The 20912-nt window shown below is 40.5% G+C and overlaps 4 protein-coding genes across 4 annotated transcripts; 3 read left to right on the plus strand and 1 right to left on the minus strand.

Moving 5' to 3' along the window:
* Positions 1-102: 102 nt before the first annotated feature.
* On the plus strand, positions 103-3549 carry pecr (peroxisomal trans-2-enoyl-CoA reductase). Its single transcript, XM_042428498.1, has 8 exons — positions 103-277; positions 800-933; positions 1029-1194; positions 1298-1379; positions 1472-1568; positions 1664-1774; positions 2384-2495; positions 2595-3549. The coding sequence occupies exons 1-8, from the start codon at positions 166-168 to the stop codon at positions 2675-2677; spliced, it is 897 nt and encodes a 298-aa protein (XP_042284432.1). The 5' UTR covers positions 103-165; the 3' UTR covers positions 2678-3549.
* Positions 3550-4007: 458 nt separating this feature from the next.
* ndufb3 (NADH:ubiquinone oxidoreductase subunit B3) lies at positions 4008-6181 on the plus strand. The gene is made up of 3 exons (XM_042428579.1): positions 4008-4116; positions 5712-5840; positions 5939-6181. The coding sequence occupies exons 2-3, from the start codon at positions 5713-5715 to the stop codon at positions 6087-6089; spliced, it is 279 nt and encodes a 92-aa protein (XP_042284513.1). The 5' UTR covers positions 4008-4116; position 5712; the 3' UTR covers positions 6090-6181.
* A 64-nt stretch (positions 6182-6245) lies between these two features.
* Positions 6246-9807, minus strand: LOC121908505 (UDP-glucuronosyltransferase 1A1-like). The gene is made up of 9 exons (XM_042428575.1): positions 8663-9807; positions 8394-8457; positions 8164-8312; positions 7878-8005; positions 7591-7684; positions 7325-7450; positions 7147-7234; positions 6791-7010; positions 6246-6607 (listed from the first exon to the last, which is right to left on the minus strand). Exons 1-9 carry the CDS (start codon positions 9152-9154, stop codon positions 6337-6339), a joined length of 1632 nt encoding a protein of 543 aa, XP_042284509.1. The 5' UTR covers positions 9155-9807; the 3' UTR covers positions 6246-6336.
* A 126-nt stretch (positions 9808-9933) lies between these two features.
* Positions 9934-14825, plus strand: si:ch211-227n13.3. Its single transcript, XM_042428578.1, has 6 exons — positions 9934-10050; positions 10831-10899; positions 11059-11540; positions 13471-13546; positions 13676-13795; positions 13900-14825. Exons 3-6 carry the CDS (start codon positions 11093-11095, stop codon positions 14300-14302), a joined length of 1047 nt encoding a protein of 348 aa, XP_042284512.1. The 5' UTR covers positions 9934-10050; positions 10831-10899; positions 11059-11092; the 3' UTR covers positions 14303-14825.
* Positions 14826-20912: the final 6087 nt, after the last annotated feature.

The raw sequence follows: 20912 nt of genomic DNA on the forward strand, positions 1-20912 counted from the left end.
CTAGCTCTTCATTCAATAACTTCGTTGGGAAGTATCTTGGTAATGAACTGACTAATTCCTGAAGATGGCAGTAATGCAACACCAAACACACCAGCACCGTAAGATTACCAGTAGAGGACGCAGTGTTGTCCTACGTCTCATCAGAACAGGGTCAAGAAAACAAGTATGGCGGCATCCAGTGTTTTCAGACCGGGCTTGTTCGACCATAAAGTTGCAATAGTAACGGGAGGAGGGACTGGTATCGGTAAAGCTATCTCTGCAGAGCTGTTGGAGCTGGGTAAGTGATGCAGCGGCGTCAAGACAAAGACGTTTTTATTGAATACAGCACAAACAGTTTTAAGTGAAGAGCAGCTGACTGACAGCAAGAGCCAAGTGAACTTCAGACCTGACTGTCAGACAGAGGTGGAAGAAGTATCAAGAAAAAGTACCAAGACAGCAATGTAAAAAATACTCCATTACAAGTAAAAGTCCTGCATGAAAAATCCTTCTTAAGTAAAAGTACATAAGTATTATGAGCTTGCAGTAAAAGTAGTGGTTTGGTTCCTCTGACTGATATATTATATATGACATCATTAGATTATTAATAGTGAAGCATCAGTATTAGAGCAGCATGTTACTGTTGTAGCTGCTGGAGGTGGAGCTAGTTTCAACAAGTCTATACACAGTTAGCTAGTTTAGTCCAGTGGTTCCCAACCTAGGGGTCAGGGCCCCTTTAAAGGGTCACCAGATAAATCTGAGGGGTTGTGAGATGATTAAATGGGAGAGGAAGTTTTATCACAGCTGACTGTTTTGTCTTCAGGCTGCAGCGTGGTGATCTCCAGTAGAAAGACGGAGAGGTTGGAGGCAGCAGCCCAGGAGATGAGACAGAAAATCCCAGCCTCCAGCCCTGCACGTGTCACTCCCATGAAGTGCAACATCCGCAATGAAGATGAGGTGCGCACACCGCCAGCCTCTGAAACCGCTGTGTGTTTAAGTTGTTAGTACGGGATTGAATAGGAATGGTTTCATCTTGATTCCCTGTGCGGCAGGTGAAAACTCTTGTATCGACGGTGCTGAAGCAGTACGGCCGGGTAGATTTTCTGGTGAACAATGGAGGAGGTCAGTTCAGCAGTCCAGCAGAGCACATGTCCTCTAAAGGCTGGAAGGCTGTGATAGACACAAACCTGACTGGAACCTTCCACTGCTGCAAGGAGGGTAAGATACAGACAGCTCATAATGGGTCAGCGTGTGTGTGTGTGTGTGTGTGTGTGTGTGTTTAAGCTCTACATGTGACTGTCTCGCTGTTTTCTCCACACAGTCTACACAGCATGGATGAAACAACATGGAGGTGTGATCATCAACATCATCGCTGACATGTGGAAAGGCTTCCCAGGCATGGCGTAAGCAGCACCGCCCTCCCAATTCACACTCAGCGCAAACACATTCACACTCATTTCCTTTGTGTTCAAACGCCGTGTCTTCTCTCCGACAGCCACACAGGAGCAGCGAGGGCGGCGGTGGATAACTTAACGAAGAGTCTGGCCATCGAGTGGGCAGCCTCTGGAGTCAGAGTCAACGCTGTTGCGCCTGTATGTAAAGGTCACGTGTCGGAGCAGAGAGTCAGTTTTGGAGATGTTTGATAATATGGTCATTTCAACAAGTCTGTGTATTTGTATGGTTGCAGGGCACCATTTTTTCCAAAACTGCAATGGAGAACTATAAGGAGCTTGGACCAAGCCTTTTCAAGATGTCTGTTCCATTTAGTCCCGCAAAGAGACTTGGAGTACCAGAAGAGGTGCGTAAACACTTAGTGATACCCAGAAAAAACTCGAGTGAAGGCACTCAAGACAACTCAGATCAGAGCATGTTGCCTGCAGCTTTGGTATGTTTTAAAAATCTTTAACCAGGAGTTGAAATATTCCTGGAAGTTGTTTTTTTTATTTCCAAGTCTGTCTAGTAGATTCGACGATACCATAATACCCAGAGGATCTCCTAATATTGATTCATAGCACAATATCTGTTCAGTTAAAGAAAATCACCTGTTAAATCAGTCACATCGTTCTCGGTATTTCACGGAACATCCAGTGAGAAATATAACGTTGTAATCACTTTGTAGTGTTAATTTAACTAGAGAGTCGTGCATCATGATTCACAGTGCTGATAAAAAGAAAACCCCACTGCAAAAAAAGTTTCAGACAATGTAAAGAAATGGTCGTGTTTTAGGAAATCAGTGATAATGAGAAGAAAAATGGACACCGTAGATTAAATGAGGAGAGAAAAAAGGAAACTCTTGGTAAATGACAGCCATAGATGGAAAACGTGTGCTTTGTGTCTTTGCCTTTGTTGCTTTTGTTTCCTCTTTTTAAAAAAAAGAAAAAGAAAAAAAAAGTGTTTGTATGTTCAGATCTCCTCAGCAGTTTGTTTCCTGCTCTCTCCTGCCGCCTCCTACATCTCTGGGGCCACCCTGAGGGTCGATGCGGGGCAGAGTCTGTACCACTCCATGTGGGAGATACCCAGTATGTCCATCTTGCTAATATATGCATCCATACTTTTGTCTTTGCAGTATATATGTGTAGCGTACTACGATCATGTGTGTGTTGTGTGTTTGTCTCCAGACCACAGTGCATGGCCTGAGGCTCCAGAAGGGGAGAACCTGGACTCTCTGAAAGACCTGCTCAACCCAAAAAGCAAACTCTAATACAGTTTTGTAACATATTCTGAGTCCAGTTCATTAAACTACACAAACACCTGGCATGATGGACATGAAGGTGTACAGATGCCACAAGTGCTGTCACGGAGACGAGACACCGTTGTTGCCTGGATATAAGATTTCTATTGTGATTTCTAAAGCAGTTCATGTACTGTATGTAATTAATATCAATGTGAGTGTATAATTATTTTTCTGGTCCAATTATTTGTGACATTAATAGTTAGAATGAATGTAGAATAATGTAGAAAAATTAAATATTTTTTCTATGCCGTTGTAAGTTTTTTTTATTTTTTCAAAAGAGTTGCTACATACTACTTTACAAATGGAGACAAAAGAGGGAAAAAGCAAAACACAGACACAAAATGTAGAATATTAAATGCAAATCAAAACTTGTTGTATGTTTTAAGATTATTTTTTAAAATTTGCACTGAGTTAGCATTTCTGAGCCTGTTCCACATTTGATGAGCTACAGTGTCATAAGTATGAATTCAGCCTGAACAGCTGCCCAGCTAACAGGCTGTACTCTGAGGATCTCCGGCTCTTCACAGAGGTGAGAGGAGGCCGATGCTTTCCACTAATTCCTTTGTTTCTCTTGAAAATTACACAGTTCCTTAATATGTAAAATGGAAACCTGATAAGTAAAGGTTTGGTAGTACTGAAATGAAAGCTTTGAAATCATAAATGTAATGAAATATGAAGATTATTATGAAATGTCTTTGGTGGATGTAAAACATGTACCAAATGGTTAAAATGTAGAAGAACAGTTTATTGCTGTGGGTACCCTGTGATTTTTTTAACAGGAATGACTTTGTATGTATTTATAAGGGCAGAAATGAATAAAATTAACATTATTACATATACTACTTTACATGGTTTGTATGTTTATAATGCCAAAACACATTATACCTTACAATTAAGATCAATGTCAAACAGATTCGTGAATTAATTGGCTTATACTGTAGGTGCATGTTTTTCTTTTAAGCCTCTTAAAACATACTTTAATCAGAGAGCCTTTCCTGATTTTACTTGAGTTGTAATTTTCTTTTATTTATTTTATTTAAAAATTTGTTCTTGTTTTTTCTTACACTTAATTGTTTTTGTACACTAAATAGATTTTTTTAAATCTGATTTTCGAAAACCTAATGATTTTATGATTTGTCTGTTTTTATTTTGCTGCCTTTGTGAAGCATTTTATAACGTGGATTTTGGAAAGTGCTCTATGAATAAATATGATGATGATTATTATTATTACACCCAACCATGGATGTGTTATAAGAGCAGCAGTATCCAGGTCTTAAAATACATCCGTGCACCCAGCAGGTAAATTGCCTTTGCGTGAACGCTGTGACGTAATATTTTTTACCGTAAAGTAACAGTGACTGTCGCAACCTTTAGTCCCACAGCAGAGGTCACAACAATCTATCCAGGTACAGTACATTTTTCTTCGTAAAATCTTGAATTCGTGACCTAAACACGTATTTTGTTGCTTCACCATAGTGGACGACAACACTATCTTAACAGACACGAAGGTATAAAGGATTAAATAATGACTTATAGGACAAATGCTGCAATTTCTGCTAGCGGTTAGCTTAATGCTAGCTGTAAACTCTGCGCTTTGACTTTATCGTTTGGTTTAGTTTAGTTTAGTTATTTATTTCACTAAACAAGTGATGACAGTAATTAGATTATGGTAGCTAGTCATTGATAACTTTAGGCATGTGTCAAATGAATGTCCAATAACCATAAGGAGCTGTTTGTTTCTTTGTTTATTCACCATGAACAACACACATTGCACCACGTTGACATTATAAAAACGTCAATATAACATGTTCTCAACTCTTAAAACAGATAGCAAAGACATTGCACATTATATTTGTACCCTAATGTCCTTACCCTTTTTAAAAAAAAGTTTGTTAAACTTGAAGATGTAATGAAGAAGAGTATTTTAAAATAAGTTATGTCTGAATGAATGGTATCACAATGGTGGTTGTCATTAGGCTGCTTGTTTACAAAAGTGATCAGTTAGCTTTAGTGTAGAAACTTAATTTTAGGATCAAGTTCTGAAGCATTAACTGCAGTGAAATCTAATCTATTGCATGCATATACAGTTTTTATCATCTAATGGTAGATACTTGCTTAGTAAACTTGATCATTTAGAAAACTTAATCTTAAACGATGTCATCCCACAATACTTAAAATGATCAGAATCTTTAGTTTTTTTCCATTCACCAACACATCAGGTTTTTATAAAAATCAGTTCCTTTGGATAAATACACACAGACAATCATGAACAGCTCTGAAGCAGTCAACCATTCAGTTGTAGAGATGGTGTTGAAGTCCAGTGTGTGAGTTTTAGCTGCTCATGTGAAGATGTTACGTTATAAAATGTTTCTTTATGATTCCCAAGAAACTTAATGTCAAGGCAGGAATAATCTGGAGAGACTGACATATTGTAATAAACAAGTCATGCACACTGGCCAGCGCATTTACTTCCATAAAGACAGTTGCTGAATAAACTAAAGGGTCCACCTGCGGCATTTTTTCATCTTTGTTTTTGTCATTGGTGTAAGTAAAATCAAGTCGTGTGTCTTTACAAGTTGGTTAAACCATCATGATTTAATGTGTACTCAGCTGCAGATTGTGCCTCTTCTGTAATTATCTTTTTACTAAATGAGCTTTTAGCACAGATGATAAAAAATGTACGCAACAGAAATAAGTTGCAGCTTCGGTGAAAATATAATCCAAGTAAAACGCGGGACACACAACACTTTGATCACCAAAACTTTGTCTGTTTTTGTTCCCAAATCTCACCTCAACGGTAGAAAAAAAGAGTGTCTGTAGTAAATCAAAGGATTTCCCTTTCCATTGTGGCTTATTTCTGTGGCTCTAGTCATTACTGCAAATGTATCTCAGTGTTTAAAACATGGCATGAACTAAGACTAATGTGTACCAGCAAGCTGAAGGCTAATTAACATTTTAAAAAACACTACTAAGTATACAAATATATGTATCTGTAAATCAGTATGGGAGGTGACCACGGCCACAGCAAGCTGTCCATGCCAGACTGGCAGCAGTGGAAAACACAGGGGACACCGCTGGAGTTTACACAGCAGAGGTTGGCAGCCAGGGGCCTCAAGGACCCATGGGCACGGTCAGTATTTATATGTGCATGAGATATATATATGTACATGTGACATCTCTTTGTTTGACACTGCTCACTGACTGTCTTTCCTGTCACTCTTTCTGCAGTAACGAGGCATGGAGATACTCAGGTGGCTTTGCTCGTGCTGTGACTCTGTCAGATGTGCTGCTGAGAGGATTCAAGTGGGGCTTTGCTGCCTTTACTGTTGCTCTGGCTGTAGAGTACGCCCTGTTCCCACCAAAGAAGGGTGGCCATTAAAGCTCATATTGCCCCTAATACCCAGACCATGCCCTAATGGATTCTAATGATATTCTGTATTTTCTGTTTATTAAATGTCTTTTTGATCACCACATCAGCTTCATTTATTGTTCTCACATGTTATAAGGCTGTTTTATAACATAAATAACTCACTTTGAATTGGTATTTAAATGATAATACTTTGTTTTTAAAAAAATCCCTTAACAAACAGAGATGTAGTCATTTAATTCATCTTCCTGACACCAGGTTAGTCTCGTTTCCTCTTCCTGCTCAGTTTCCGCAGGCATAGTTTCAAGCATTTTACTGTCAGTATTACAAAAACCAGCACTACAGTCGCCAGCAGTGCTATTACATCCAAGGAGAAGTACTGGAACCAGTTGAGGTCATGGACAGCAGATCTGAGATGTTTCGCTCCTTTGTGCCGCATTACAAATTCTGTCCAGTACACTGAGAGGTCAAGTGGGTCAACTGGCCGGTCTTTATGAAGAGTTGACAGCTTCTGCACATTCTCTTTATACCTGGAAAGAGTTGAAGGATACGACACCAAGGGCATGGCATGAAAAGCAGATTCTAAAACTTGTTTGATATTCTTGATCATCATTCACACTATAGACTGTATATAAAGATTTATATACAGTCTATGATTCACACTAATAGAGCCTTAAGCCAATGATTAAAAAAATGACCCTTTGACCCCTCACCTGGTGTCATTGATGACCTCATTCAGCCCCCAGAGGAGGGTTTCTGTAGTGACAGAAGAGATATCCAGAATGACTCCTACTCCTCTGCTCGCCAACTTTGGCGCATTGTCAGGCTGTTCCCCGCCAAGTGGCACCATCACCATGGGAACGGCGTGACACAGTGCCTCAAAGAGGCCATGTGACCCGGCGTGCGTGATGAAAGCTCGAGCTCCAGGATGTGCTAACACAAAATGCACACAGTTAGGTGAACAGACAATTACTAGAAGATGTCAGATGATATGGTTTGTAACACACCATCAGTCAATTTTGATGAGTGTAATTCACATTTCAGGGTGTGCTGCAGTGCATTTATTTACCTAGTAGGTCATTCTGAGGCACCCATTTCATCATCTTGACATTTTCTGGTACGTTGTTGGGAACAAGCCCGGTGTATCTCCATATCACCTATCAAAGTAAGTTTTTTGACTTTTTAATTGTTGCATAGATGCATGATATGAAACGTATTTTCATATATGCTCTGATATATTCTTGTACTTTCTGTGGAATCTGTCTGAAGGCTTCCAGGAAGGCAGATGTTGTCACTTCTGGTAGATCCGACACCATGGTACCCAGAGTAAACACTACAAACCCATGCTCTCCTGACACCCAGGAATCCAAATCCTTGCAAAACATACAAACACAGAGTCAGGATTTGCATTCATTTCTCTTTCTTTATTCATCTTTGTATCTTACTGCATTAAAGTCAATGACAAAATATTCCTGATTCATCTTAAACGGAATCAGAAACATAGAGGTCTTACCTCAGGCAGAGGATTTCTCACATTGCAGTTGATGCCACCAACTAGTACTACATTAGGCATTAGGGGGCGCGGGAACTCCAGTGTGAAGTCAAGCCTGTTTAAATATAGTATCACAACTATTGATGTGATTTAGAGGTGTGGAAGTTCACAAAGAATGTCTTAACAATATAAAATGTATCTTTAAACGATCTTCCTGCCTCGTGTATCATTGCTTCAGCAGAGGACATTAGTTGCTGTGTATTCCTCTCCCAAATACCAACATACTGAATAACCTTTGCATATGTTACCTCAGCAGCCAGATATCAGAGTCTGACAGCACTTCAGCTATGCCCACCTCCTCTCCCAGGAACTGATAGGCTATTTGGTCAAAGTGCCAATACACCAGGCGGCACAACAGTGGCTCCAGTGCAGCCACCTGTAGGTGAAAGGATAATAAACAAATGCACAAAATGTGTTGGTGCTTGGAAAAACATCTTAATTTCAGTTGTGTGAGTTAAATTTTAACAGTGCTGCTAAGTTATAGTATATTTGAGACAAGTTTAATTGGCTAACTGTCTGTCAGTAAGTGCTCACCAAAGTGTTGAAAACCCTCTGCTTAAAGCTCATTCTATCTGTGTACGTGGTGGTGAAGCGAGGCACGTATGAGGGCAGAGAGGGGACGCCTGCAGATACCATATCCAAGGAAAATGGAATGCCCCTCAGCAAATTAACAGTGGGAAGACCTAAAAGTGATTTAGCAACAACTGATGAGAAAACGTCCGAATGCAAAAGCTCATAGATAATCTAAGTGTGGCTGCACTCACCTAACTTCCGAGCTATCAGTGAGCCTGTGGGCACCATGGGATCTGTCAAGACGGCATCGAAGCCCTGCAGTGTGAAAAGGTGAAAAGTAGCAAAGGAAACACACCATCTTTCTCTCTGATACCCTATTTTTTACTCCAAATTAAATAGGTACAGGCACTGTAAAAAATAACAGTATAACACATGCATGTTTGCAGCTACTTCACTAGTCCACAAAGACTGTAAACCATTTTCTTTCTATATGAATATGGCTATGCACAAACACACTCACCTGCTGTGCCAGATGTGAGATGAGACTGGCATTGAACAGCAGGCTCTCTGCAGTGGTGTGGATTATGCCTGTGATTCTCTGGATCTGTGAAAATCGTGTCCTTATCTTCTCTATGAAAGACTGTTTAGATTTTTGCATGATGTCCTTGTGTGTGGACAACACAGAATCAATGAAGGCCTGGTCATATGGAACAGGATAGGTCAGAGTGTCATAGTGTTCCCCCGGGCCCATCCGTATGCTGATCTCCGGTATCACCACGGTGACCCGGTGTCCACGACGACCCATTTCTTGAGCAATGGCCTTCATACCAACCCAGTGACTCCCATCCATAGGTACCACCAACAAGTTGCCCGAGAAAGGTGAAGAACCAGTGTGACTTGCAGGACTGCTGTCAGCCTTTCCTGCCACAGATCCCCTCAACTTATCTACAGCACCATCGACCTCCATATCCATGTTTAGCAGCAGGAACACAAACACTGCTGCTTTCCACATTGTTCTCTTTGCCTCTGTGTCTACAGCTCACACCAGCACAGAGACAACAACGCTGTCTCTCTCTCGCTCGCACTATCTCTCTTTTTCTCTTGTCTCTTATAAAATGAGTCAGCAAAGCCTAACTTTATTTTTAACGTTATCAAACAAAGAGAAATGTTATCCCTTTATCCTAAACTGGTCCTAAATAAGATCGTTGTTTTATGAATGAAGCAATACACAAGTTGAAGCAGCCAACCTGTGTGTGTTTGACCAATCAGCGACGGTCATCCCTGCAAACCCTGCTCCCAAAGTTCCTGTACTTTTGAAAAGTACTAATCCACCCAGCAGGGCCTTTTTGGTCTCTCCAGTAGAAAGGCAGGTAGAGTAACTGAGGAGGTAGAGGAACTCCTCAAAAGGTTCTTTGGACCTGGGGAAAGTTCCTGCAGACGAAATGCGGTTATAAGTAATTCAAAATGAGGAGAAAAAAAACAACCCCTTCTCTGTGCTTTGAATGCCTGTAAAAGCTGTCCCTTGCTTCGGGCTTATCTGGCTGGGTTGTTGAAATTCCTCTGTCGATGAACAGAGTTGTGTGTGTTCAAAGTCCTCACAACAGCCCTCAACAACTGGCTGTCAAAGGTCATTGAAATGGGCCTTTCAGTGATTCAGGGAGGAGGTCTTTTTGGGCCAGTGTGCATCATGTGACGTTGTAATTACAAGGTTTGGCCGCTATGTCAAATTGGCTTCAAAGCCTGGCGCTCTTCCTGTATCCAGTTCTCTTTATACATCCATGAGTAGCAGCAGAAGAAGAAGAAAAAGAAAAAGAAGAACAGACGCGCGCATCTTCAACGACTTGTCCTCGAGCTCAATATAAACAGCTACAGTCCGCGAGCCCGCCTCACGAGCCAGTATGTCAGCAAGTAAGCGCGTTGCTATTGTCTTTTCATCTGATATCGGGTAAAAAAAAACAACCGTGGACATGTCAAAAGTTGTAAATTGTGAACGACCTGAGACAAAGTAAGTGTTTAAATGAGAGTAGCTTTGGCTCTGATGACGTCGATCCTGGTAGACTTCACTTTGTCGTCGTCGTCGATCAGTTTAGTTGAGTCTCTAGATTAGTTTAGTCTTGCTAGTTGATCCATTGAGCTACAATGGCAGCAGTTCAAGAATTGCTCACATTTTCATTTTCGAGTCGGCTGTAATTCAGACCTGGATTACTGTGTGTCATTGGTTTGCAATCATTTAATTCATTTCAAGTTAGTTTGTGAATATTCACCACTTAACTACATATCAGCTTGAAACAATAAGCATCTTAAGGCGGCCCTATCTTGTGGAGGAGCTCTGAGTCACACTTGTGGGACATTTGCAGCAGTATTATTGGGATCTGGGTTAAAAAAACAAAACAAACATAATCAAATAAGCTGCCATGTGTAGTCTGCTGTGTGTACTGCATGAGATGGGTCAACAGCAGCCACAGATATGGGCAGCGTATAAACCAGCCATCGGCGAGTTAACTTCAACAACACCTACAGTGAAATCAACTCCTGCATTAAGTCCAAACAGTAGTGTGTCAAACATGAAGCTAGTCTCAAATGAGGTCAAACAGAAACACAAACAATATCGTGTTGCTGATGCTGCGCTGTATAATTTTTCCCTCCACTGTTTTGATGATCTAACTTTAAAGTGGTGCCTTTTAACAGGACCGCAGCTGACAACCTATGTGAAGCAGATGGCTTTCATTCATTGTCCATAAAAGTTGAATATTACAGGTAAGACCATATGAAGGCTTTCTATAAACAGTTTCAAACTGTGACCTCGGTGAAATTGTGACATAATATAAAGCTGTGCACTGTAACCATCACATACCATATGCACAACTACACTATGGATGCTTTATCTCAGGTTGTCATTGTTGTCCTCTGTCACAGGTCACTTGAGTATCGTCTAAAGTGGAAAAGCCACATGTATACCAGACGCTCCTCCAGACTGCTAAACTCCTCTAAGAACAAGAACACCCAGGAAAGTCCCAGCTCAGATGTAGATGTCATCCAGCGCCAGCTGAGGAGTAAGAGACATCGGACATGGCTGAGGGAGGCCGACAATGGCGTACTTAATACAGATGAGGATAGCGGCCATGACATCATTGACCTCATCAGCAACACACATGATGAGGAGCATGTGACGGTGGAGGATGATGGAAAGGTTGTAGAGGTAGCTGATAAAGGAGTGGATGAGTCAGATGAAGACTGTGGCTCTGATAACAGCAGCATAGCTTCAGGTCCTTCCCTCCTATATATCAACAGTCAGAAGAAGCTGAAGCCTTCACAGGGCCTGTGCTCAGCCTGTCGGAAGCTCTACCAGAAGGCAAAGACGATGAAGGTGCCGCTCAAAGACAAACTCTTAGATAATGGTAAGTGCACTTGTGCTTTGTTTAAGCAACGCAGCATGTTATCTATAAGTTTCATTGTGATTTGAAAACATCTGCTACAGCACACTGATGTAATGGTGCTCAATGATGTAATTGTGAAAGTCAAAGCAGCAAAACAATACCTATAACAAATATTATGATAAGGTTACTCTCCTTGATTGAGTGCTGGCAGTATGAAATATGAATAATAGAACTTTTTGCATTCATTGTAGTATTGTTATTGTATTGTTTTTATGATTAGAACTACCCCTTGAAAGGGAAACTTGTGTCTAATGGGGAGAACAGTTTCTGAGCGAGAGTACTTCAGTCAGCAGCTGCAAAATAGACCACAATGTAATTCAACAGGGCAATTGCACCCTGTCAATGTACGTCCACTAAAAGGGCTTATAAGACACTTAGAATAACAATCTGAGCCTGTCAGTGACAAAAACAAGCAGTTTTAGTGGACATACAGTACATTGACGGAGCGCTAATTGCCCCATCAGATTATTGCAGCCTGTTTCACAGCTGCCAGCTGAAGAACCCTCGCTCAGTACTGGATTTCTGAATTTCCAAAATTATTGTCTCCATTAGTCACAAAAAGATGGGAAAATAGGGTCCAGGTTGAAAAATACCAAAGTCTCCCTTTAAGAAGCTGCCTAAAAAATATATACCAAAATGTTTAGGCACATACTGTATGTATTTCCCTATTAGTGTTCAAAATGATACATAAATATACATACCGAAGGATGACATGATTGAAATACATGCCTTACATGAGTTTTAAAAACTTTTTTATAGTCATTACAACTACAAAGATTTAAAAAAAAAAATTCTTAAAAATTCACCTTCATCATTGTTGACAAATCTGGGTTGAAGGTGGAAGTTTAACAAGCCACCATTACTGCGGCAGCATCTCAATTGTACATCCACACATAACACTGTAATGTATATAAAGGCAAGCAGTGATCACCAGGGGTTCCTGTAGAAACTCTTGCTGAAAATATAGCCATTGAATTAAAGGTTATTAATACTAAAATGTGTTTAATGGCATTCCATCAAATAGACAGAGAGATGTCTTGCAAATGACCTCAAAGTAAACTAACTGGTTTTGTTATCAGCTGCTCCAATATTAAGCTTCAACTTATTAGCGTCTGCTACTTGGAGTTCATTTCAGTTTAACATCTCCATTAAATCCTCACAGTTGCATTTGGCAGCATGTCGACAACAGACCAACTCATGAAAGCCTGGTGTCTGCCGGGCAAAATGCCCCAAAAAAATCTAGCGGAAATAAAGTGTCTTTACCAATTTCACACCAGTGTTTTGAGACTAATGCCTACCATACACTAGAAGACTTTTAAAAGACCAAAGTCTGACAGCCTCTCACATCTAAAGACAATGTGTCATAAGTCACTGAGTTTCAGTCACAGACTTTAAGATTTTGCAAAGACTGGGAATCTTACAGGGTCACTGCTTGCAAGACTACAACTAGATTCCTTTTGAGATTATTTCCCATCCTGCTTCTGGTGGAAATTTACAAGAAGAAAAGACTGAAAACTTCCGATAATATTAAACATGTTTGATTTTATCAGAATATCAAGACAAGAAAAAGACTAAAAGCCTGACTTAAGACAGCTCGACAGACATGAAATTTGTCTGCAACAGTGAAATCACTTGAAAAGTCATTTGGTGTAAGGCCGGCATAAATTGACACAAGCTACCATTATCTGTTGCTGGGTCAACTGCTGACCACAATCAACCAAAAAACCTCTGCTTTCACTGTCATTGTAAAATGTTTTCAGTTCAGTTTGGCCTCCACAGCTGTGGCAGCGTCGCTAGAGAGCACAACTCAAATAATCAGTCGGGTTAGTCTGTATTCTGGGCACAGATGCATCCTAACATGTACAACCTGTCTTTGTGGTTTGCTCTTCAGATCCCTCCTCCCTGACATGTGATCAGTGGGTCCTGCTCAAACAGTGGAGACCGAGGAGGCTGCCTGATGCAAGAGGGTAAGCTTGTGTGTGCTGTATGCATATGGTTACTGGAAATGGAACTGGTTTCACAGAGAGTCACCAGTCACTAAGTAAATTTATATGCTAATTGTCAGCTAATATAACCCTGCCTCTCTGTTTTGACAGGAATCTTTTGATGCATGTACAGCTGGTGAAGAAAAGGCTAGAGAAGAAAGGTGCGAAGCAAAGCGAGCAGTATTTACGAGGCTCATCTTTCTGCTCAAGGCCGCAACCGTTCTTACAGAGGTAAAGCTGCTGCACTCAAAACACACATTTCCTAGAGAACCAAAACAGGTCAGTCAGCCCGTTTACATCGAAAATGACTTGAATGTGGCGCGTTTTCATGTCAGGAACCTCAGGCGACGTGTCAAGGTGCCGGCGAAAAAGGTGAAGAAGAACAAGAAGAAGAGAGCAAGAGATGATTCTCAGGGTTCTCGCATCGCTAAGCAGAAGCGTCTCCACAGCAACAACACAGGCCAATACGCCAACGTTAACGGCGCCGATTACAACAGTCTTCACTCTGTCGACGGTCACAGTAGCAGTCCTGGTTTTGAGGGTTGCTGCAATGAAGAAAGTGACAATGAAGCAGACACATGTCTGATTGAGTTGAAGCCGTCTTCAGTCACCTTAGTGCCCAACAAGCCAGTAGACGTCTCACCCAAGAAAAAAGCAGCAAAGAGGACGGCTGGATTCAGAGACTTGCTTGCCCAGTTGCGCGGCAACAGCAGCATGATCATCAGAGAAACACGTTAGTGAGTTGACTGACCTTTTTTAAGCTGCAGTTAAACAACTACAGTATTAGTACCCACGCACTGACGCCGAGGGTACTTTTGTTTTTTACCTGGTTTTCTGTGTTTAGCTTGGTGTTGTTTAGAGATGCAAAGAAAGATTATTTTCATTTTTGATTCATCTGCAGGTTGTTTTTTTTGTTCTCAACATTTAGTCTACAAAATAACAGAAAATAGGGAGAAATGTACGTTTTCTTCAGCAATTTTTTTGGTATTTTTGCCGTAAAAATGACTAATACGATTATTCAGTTATTAAAAGTTGCAGATACATTTTCTGTCAATTGACTGATCGATAAATCAGCTTATCGTTGCAGCTCTGATATTGTTCTGTTCTGAATACCAGTATGTAAATAATTGCATGTATCTGTTCTGTTACAGTTCCACTAACTTTCATGTTATTTATTCTGCTTGAATTACAGAGAATTGTTTATTTAAAACTTTATACAACAGGATGACTGTGAATAAATGTGTGTTTTTTCTTTTTTAAACATTCATGCTGGTTTTACCGGATACATGCAAATAGACCAATTTAACATTTGCATCACCAGCAGGAGCACATAAACACTTTTTATAAGATTATCCAGTTGGCTCTATAGCTCTGTCCCAATTCTGTACTAATATTAATTCTAAGCAGGTTTTCAGTTTGAAGTGTGTTCCTGCCAGAAAAGTGACAAAATGAAGTTCTCTTAAAACAAGTTGAAATGTTTGATTCTTATGTGTGTTGTCCCACCAAATGCAATGCACAAAGGAAAAGGAGGTCGTACTTATAGCTGCGAGAAATTAAGATGAACTGCAGAGGGTGATCGGCTCCAGAAAGTTGTTTTTTTAAATTTTTGTCTGTGTGCACTAACTAAAAAAAGTGTACTATAAAGATATAGAATATATAAGTAGAATGTAGTGTGGATTCAGGACTGCGTATTTCTGCCCCTTAACTATGAAGGAATAAATACACAGGAGAGGTTTTTTTTTTTTTTTTTTTTTTTTTTTTTTTTAGATGACTCTTCTAATAGTACTTTGTCAAAGTTTGGCAGTTTTGTTAAATCCACATGGTGGCGCCACTTCATACTCTTTCATACTTTGGTGTGTAGTTGCTCTGTGTACTCATGCATAGACATGCAGTCTGTTATATACAGTATCTAACAAAACTGAGTATAGTAATTGCAAATTCTTTCCATTTAATACAATTTTAAGCTACAATTTTAGAGGAATTAAGCCAATTCATTTGATAAACAGAATGTTTGATTGTTTAAACTATAATGAAAGATCCATATTTAAGGACGAACTGCAACAAAAGTCAGCACACCCTTCATTAGTGAGACTCATTTATTTATTTATTTATTTTTTAATGTTTGGTATGCCTGACTTTGTTTTTGAAGGCAGATTGGATCCTGCTGGGCACAGGTGATACCAGTCTTGCACAGATCTGTAGATAGATGTTCTGTCGATGATTATTTTCAGCTGCTCTTAGCTTGAAAGGTCTTGTTGCTCTACCTTCTGCTTTAAAATACTCCAAACACGTTCTATTGGATTCAGGTCAGGGGACATACCAGGTCACAGTTTTCACTTTTTTTCCTTCATTGAACACCTATGGGAGATTTTGGACTGACATGTTAGACAGTGCTCTCCACCACCATCACCAAAACACCAAATTAGGGAATATCTTTTGGAAGAATGAAACTAACACACGCTGAAGACAGAACGGTAACACACTGTGCTGGTCTCAGACATGGATGTCAACACAAATACAAATACAGTACTTCAGCCATAAACATAAAACTATAAACTGCTGTGAAATCACATCACCAAGTCAACCGTCACTGCCATGTGATGGATAAACCACAACTTCCTACAAAAGGTCATAAAACTGAGGTGGATTTTAATTGACGTCCCTGACTATCACTAATAAAACATGCCCATTATCCAGTGTGAAACCAAGGCAGGTTGGCCTGGCAGTGAACCTTTAATGATGGCCATATAACTGCAGGATGTGGATTATTCTTTATGTTAAGTCACTGCAGAGAAGACAAGTGTTTCTGGGTTGCTGTCTCTTACTGGGACGCTTAGAGACCATCAGCCTGAGATGCTGTGAGGCTAAATGATTTAGGTTTAGGTAACAGCCAGCAATAACAGATACATGCGTACATTCACACACACACTGACATACAATTGCTTGTGTCAGCATATGGAAGGTGAAGTGGGTCTATATCTCTCTCTCACTCTCCCTCCTTCTTTCTCTCTTGCTCGATCTGCTTTCAGGCTGTTTGCTTTCTTAAATGAATGTAATGGTACAGATGGAGAATAAATTGTTTTGTGTGCTCCATCTCATCCAATCCACCCCACAGGGCCAACTCCAAAGTGGAAGGGTGAAAAAAAAAGAAAACAGGAAAGTAATTCACTTGCTCTGCCGGGGAGATACACGTTACTATCTGTGTAGAACCTCTGTGATAAGACTGATGTACATTTGGTGCATTTGGCCTCCTACACTATCGCCACAGTACAGAGCAAGGTGGGAGGGAGGAAGGACAAAAGTCAGCGTGCGTATGTGTGTGTGCATCGGACGTGCACCCTCATTTGGTATCTCCAGCCTTTACATGGGGCTTTTTCAAAGCTGTATGGCAACTGACACATCATCGACACAGGTTTACCAGGTGCAGAGGATGCCCTGTAGATACCGGTAACAACAGGTGACCTTAGGATTCACCCAGGCTCATTCATTACACCTGCACCTCTCTTAAGAGGAGCTAACATTCCCCATCACCTCAGTGTCCCTTTTCTATTCTCAAATAGAGCAGGAGAAGGCACTACTCCACACATTTACCGTGACATTAATTTCACACCCACACAAGGACATTCAGAGGGCACTTGCACAGATTTGAAAAATACCCATTTTAAACTTAAATTCGACCTGAAATCCATCTAAAGATAGATGGAAAATTGACATTTGGTCCCATCATTGAGCCAATTCAGTAAGGCTGACAAGGTTAGAATGCCTTTGGTTATTAAATTCCCCAGTAATTTCTTCTGGCACAAACAAACTCTACCAATCACAGAGAGCACAGTGGAAACTGAAATACACTTATTTGATTCGCTTGGATCTGACTTCTGAGCGGGTCAGGCTCTAAGACCTTTGGATCCATGATGATCTGGGATGACATCATGAGGCCAATGTACTTTCTGTCATTGTACTTTCTGTCTGTCTGGGTTACTTGATATGCTGGGGAACTGAACTGTACATATCATACATATTCATTGTACATACTCTCACATTCATGTGTTTCTTTTTTGCGTGTGTTGTTGTAATGGTTTATGGTGCCTGTTCGGTTGTTTTGTTCTTTCTTTTGCACTGGAACTGAGCTACCATGCTGTACCAAACACTTACCACCAACACAGTTGCGTGACAATAATAAAATATTTATCTATATATTAAAGTGGAGCAATTACTCTGCCATTACTCTGCTGCAAGTGGCTATAAGAGCATTTTTACAGGCATGCTGATGGCATTAGAAATGTCTGGTGGCCCTCAAAGGGTTTTATTAGGCCCCACTGTGAGCTCAAACAGATCCAGCTCAGGTGCCCTAATGATACACTTGTCCCATTTTGCTAGAAGGGCCCTAAAGCTGAATCTGGACCCCCAGTACAGCCTGTGCTGCTTGGAAACACACACAGAGAAGCCCCCAGGCTTCCCCCTGTATATTCTAGTTTGGATGATGGAGTAATATTCAGGAAATGAGCCCCATGTTCACTGTATGACCACAGGTTATACACTCTGCTGACAGGTCAAAAATCTAATGTGAACATGAACATGAAAACCAAACACTGAAAACATTTAAAACATGAACATTGGTTCTATGTTAACCGATTATATCGCACACTTATATCAAACACTTTCATTTAACATGACACTGCTTCTCAACAGTACAGCTCTAAAATGCATCATTACAATAGCCGAGGATTATTCATTCACACAACAATGTTATCAATATGTTGGAATGGAACAGCACTAATGCACCAGAAACAATTACTTTTACAAAATACATGTGAAATGGACAGTTTTTTCAAGACCTGGTAACATAAAGGTCACTTTACTAGACAATGGGTGAGTGTTACTCAGTCTTTAAAAGCAGCTTTATAATGTCCTCTGTTGATCTGGAGGAATTTTTCCACAGTCCGTGGAAATAACCCTGATGATGTCATCAATTAATAGGCAGGGAAAGTCCAAATTAAAGGCCTTATCAAGTTGCATTATGGGAAATATAGGATTCAGTGTTTTAGGAGAAAGGCTCATATTAATAATATACAGAAAGTAATTAAAGGCCAATACATATACAACTTATTATGTTGCCTCAGTTAAAGGATTTAGTTCTCTTCTGTTAACATAGAACATTGGTTCTATGTTAACCGATTATATCGCACACTTATATCAAACACTTTCATTTAACATGACACTGCTTCTCAACAGTACAGCTCTAAAATGCATCATTACAATAGCCGAGGATTATTCATTCACACAACAATGTTATCAATATGTTGGAATGGAACAGCACTAATGCACCAGAAACAATTACTTTTACAAAATACATGTGAAATGGACAGTTTTTTCAAGACCTGGTAATAGCAAATGTTGTCCTCCTTTCTAAAGACTGGACACAATTGTCACAGATGCAGCTGAAAATAAATGGTGATGGTGTGCACTATTTCAGTACCTTCTCATGAGTCAATCTCAATTGGAAGGAGGCTTAAGACAGATGGAGTGTGTCACTTGCTGGTCTTCTGGATTTGGGACGTAGTCACCCATTCAGCTCCCTGTAATTACAAAGGCTCTTGCTGATATCTGATTTGTCACTGGCAGCTTGTTCAATGCACAGGGATCGGAACGACTATGGCATAGTCTGACAAAGGAATTATGGATACTGCTCTTGAAATAGAGAAAACTAATGCTGTTCTGTGTTGAGTGCACAGATTTGGGCAAGGTTAATTTAATTATTATGTACACTGTACATAGTGGCTATCTTTCGAATAGAATAGACTAACCTCTTGGTACAGTTGTATTCCAGTGGCCACTTAGAAAATAGTGCTCAGGACACAGTGTGATAATTGATGCAAGAGCCACTGGTCAGTATTTAAGTTTCAGGCCTACAACACTATCGTCTACATTATTTCCTAGTCGGAACATACTTTATGTTCACGTTTAACCCTTTCTCAGAGAAAATATCAGTGGGGATCTATTACTACTGCGAGGGAATGGCAGAGGCTAGGGTTGATTGTGACAATTTTAAAGGGATTTTCCACCAATTTTTACACATAAAGGTCACTTTACTAGACAGTGGGTGAGTATTGCTCAGCCTTTAAAAGCAGCTTTATAATGTCCTCTGTTGATCTGGAGGAATTTTTCCACAGTCCGTGGAAATAACCCTGATGATGTCATCAATTGATAGGCAGGGAAAGTCCACATTAAAGGCCTTATCAAGTTGCATTATGGGAAATATAGGATTCAATGTTTTAGGAGAAAGGCTCATATTAATAATATACAGAAAGTAATTAAAGGCCAATACATATACCACTCGTTATGTTGCCTCAGTTAAAGGATTTAGTTCTCTTCTGTCTTCTACAAGATGTATTTACCGTGAGAGAGAAAACCTTAAACACTCCCTGATGCCTCTACCAGCTTTCACTTTACAATAAACAATAGCTTCCCTGGCTTCACTTCACTGGGCGGCAAACATCAGTGCACAGATGGAAAATGCAGCAGTTAGCGCCCCTGTCTGACCTGGTAAGGTGACTTTCATGTGTATGCGTGTGTTTACATTCGGTGTAACTGAAGGGAGAGATGAAAGCAAGGTTAGGAGGATGGCGAGGCATGACCGTAATTTGCTTGCTGACATGGTTGATAGTGCAAAGCTACGCTCAGCAGTCACCTGACTCTCGATCACATTCCTCACCTGATCTATTTCTGGAACGGTAGTGTGGGAGCAGCGGGTAACAGGGATGAAAGTGGTGATGCTATGTTAGCGGAGAGGATGTGTGGTTAGTTTATGATACTGGGTTATCTGTCATGTGAAAACCAGAGTTTCTCACAGAATAACCTCATATTCACATAACAGGTACACCGCAGTGTGTGTTATTCAATCAAAATTGATTTTAAGCGATTGAATTCAGAGAAAAGTAGATCCCACATTTGCTAGCAGCATGTTCTCTGTGTGATTTTCAAAACAAATCATTACATTCACTCTAAATCGTGGAGGAAGACTTGCCAGGCACAGCAAATGGTTGTCTATTTTGTTCATCTCTCCTCAGCGCGATGCAGTCAGTTATAGTGTCAGACATTGGCAGCCTTCAGGAGAGTTGAGGAGGGATTAACTGTCTGTTTGCAGCTGCTGATTGCTGGGAATGAGATGCCCTTTGATGCCAATCAACAAACGAGACTTCGGCAGCCAAGCCTCCCCCCATCTCCACTTCCCATTTTGTCTGCTGGGGCACCCCTGGCCTAAAAGGCACGCTCCCCTCCTTTCCTTTCATCTCCTTGTGAAAATTCATAAGGTACTGTATGTATGTCTTCAGGCTTCCTATTTAAAGGG

This window comes from Thunnus maccoyii, chromosome 12 (genome assembly GCF_910596095.1).
Source record: "Thunnus maccoyii chromosome 12, fThuMac1.1, whole genome shotgun sequence".
NCBI lineage: Eukaryota > Metazoa > Chordata > Actinopteri > Scombriformes > Scombridae > Thunnus > Thunnus maccoyii.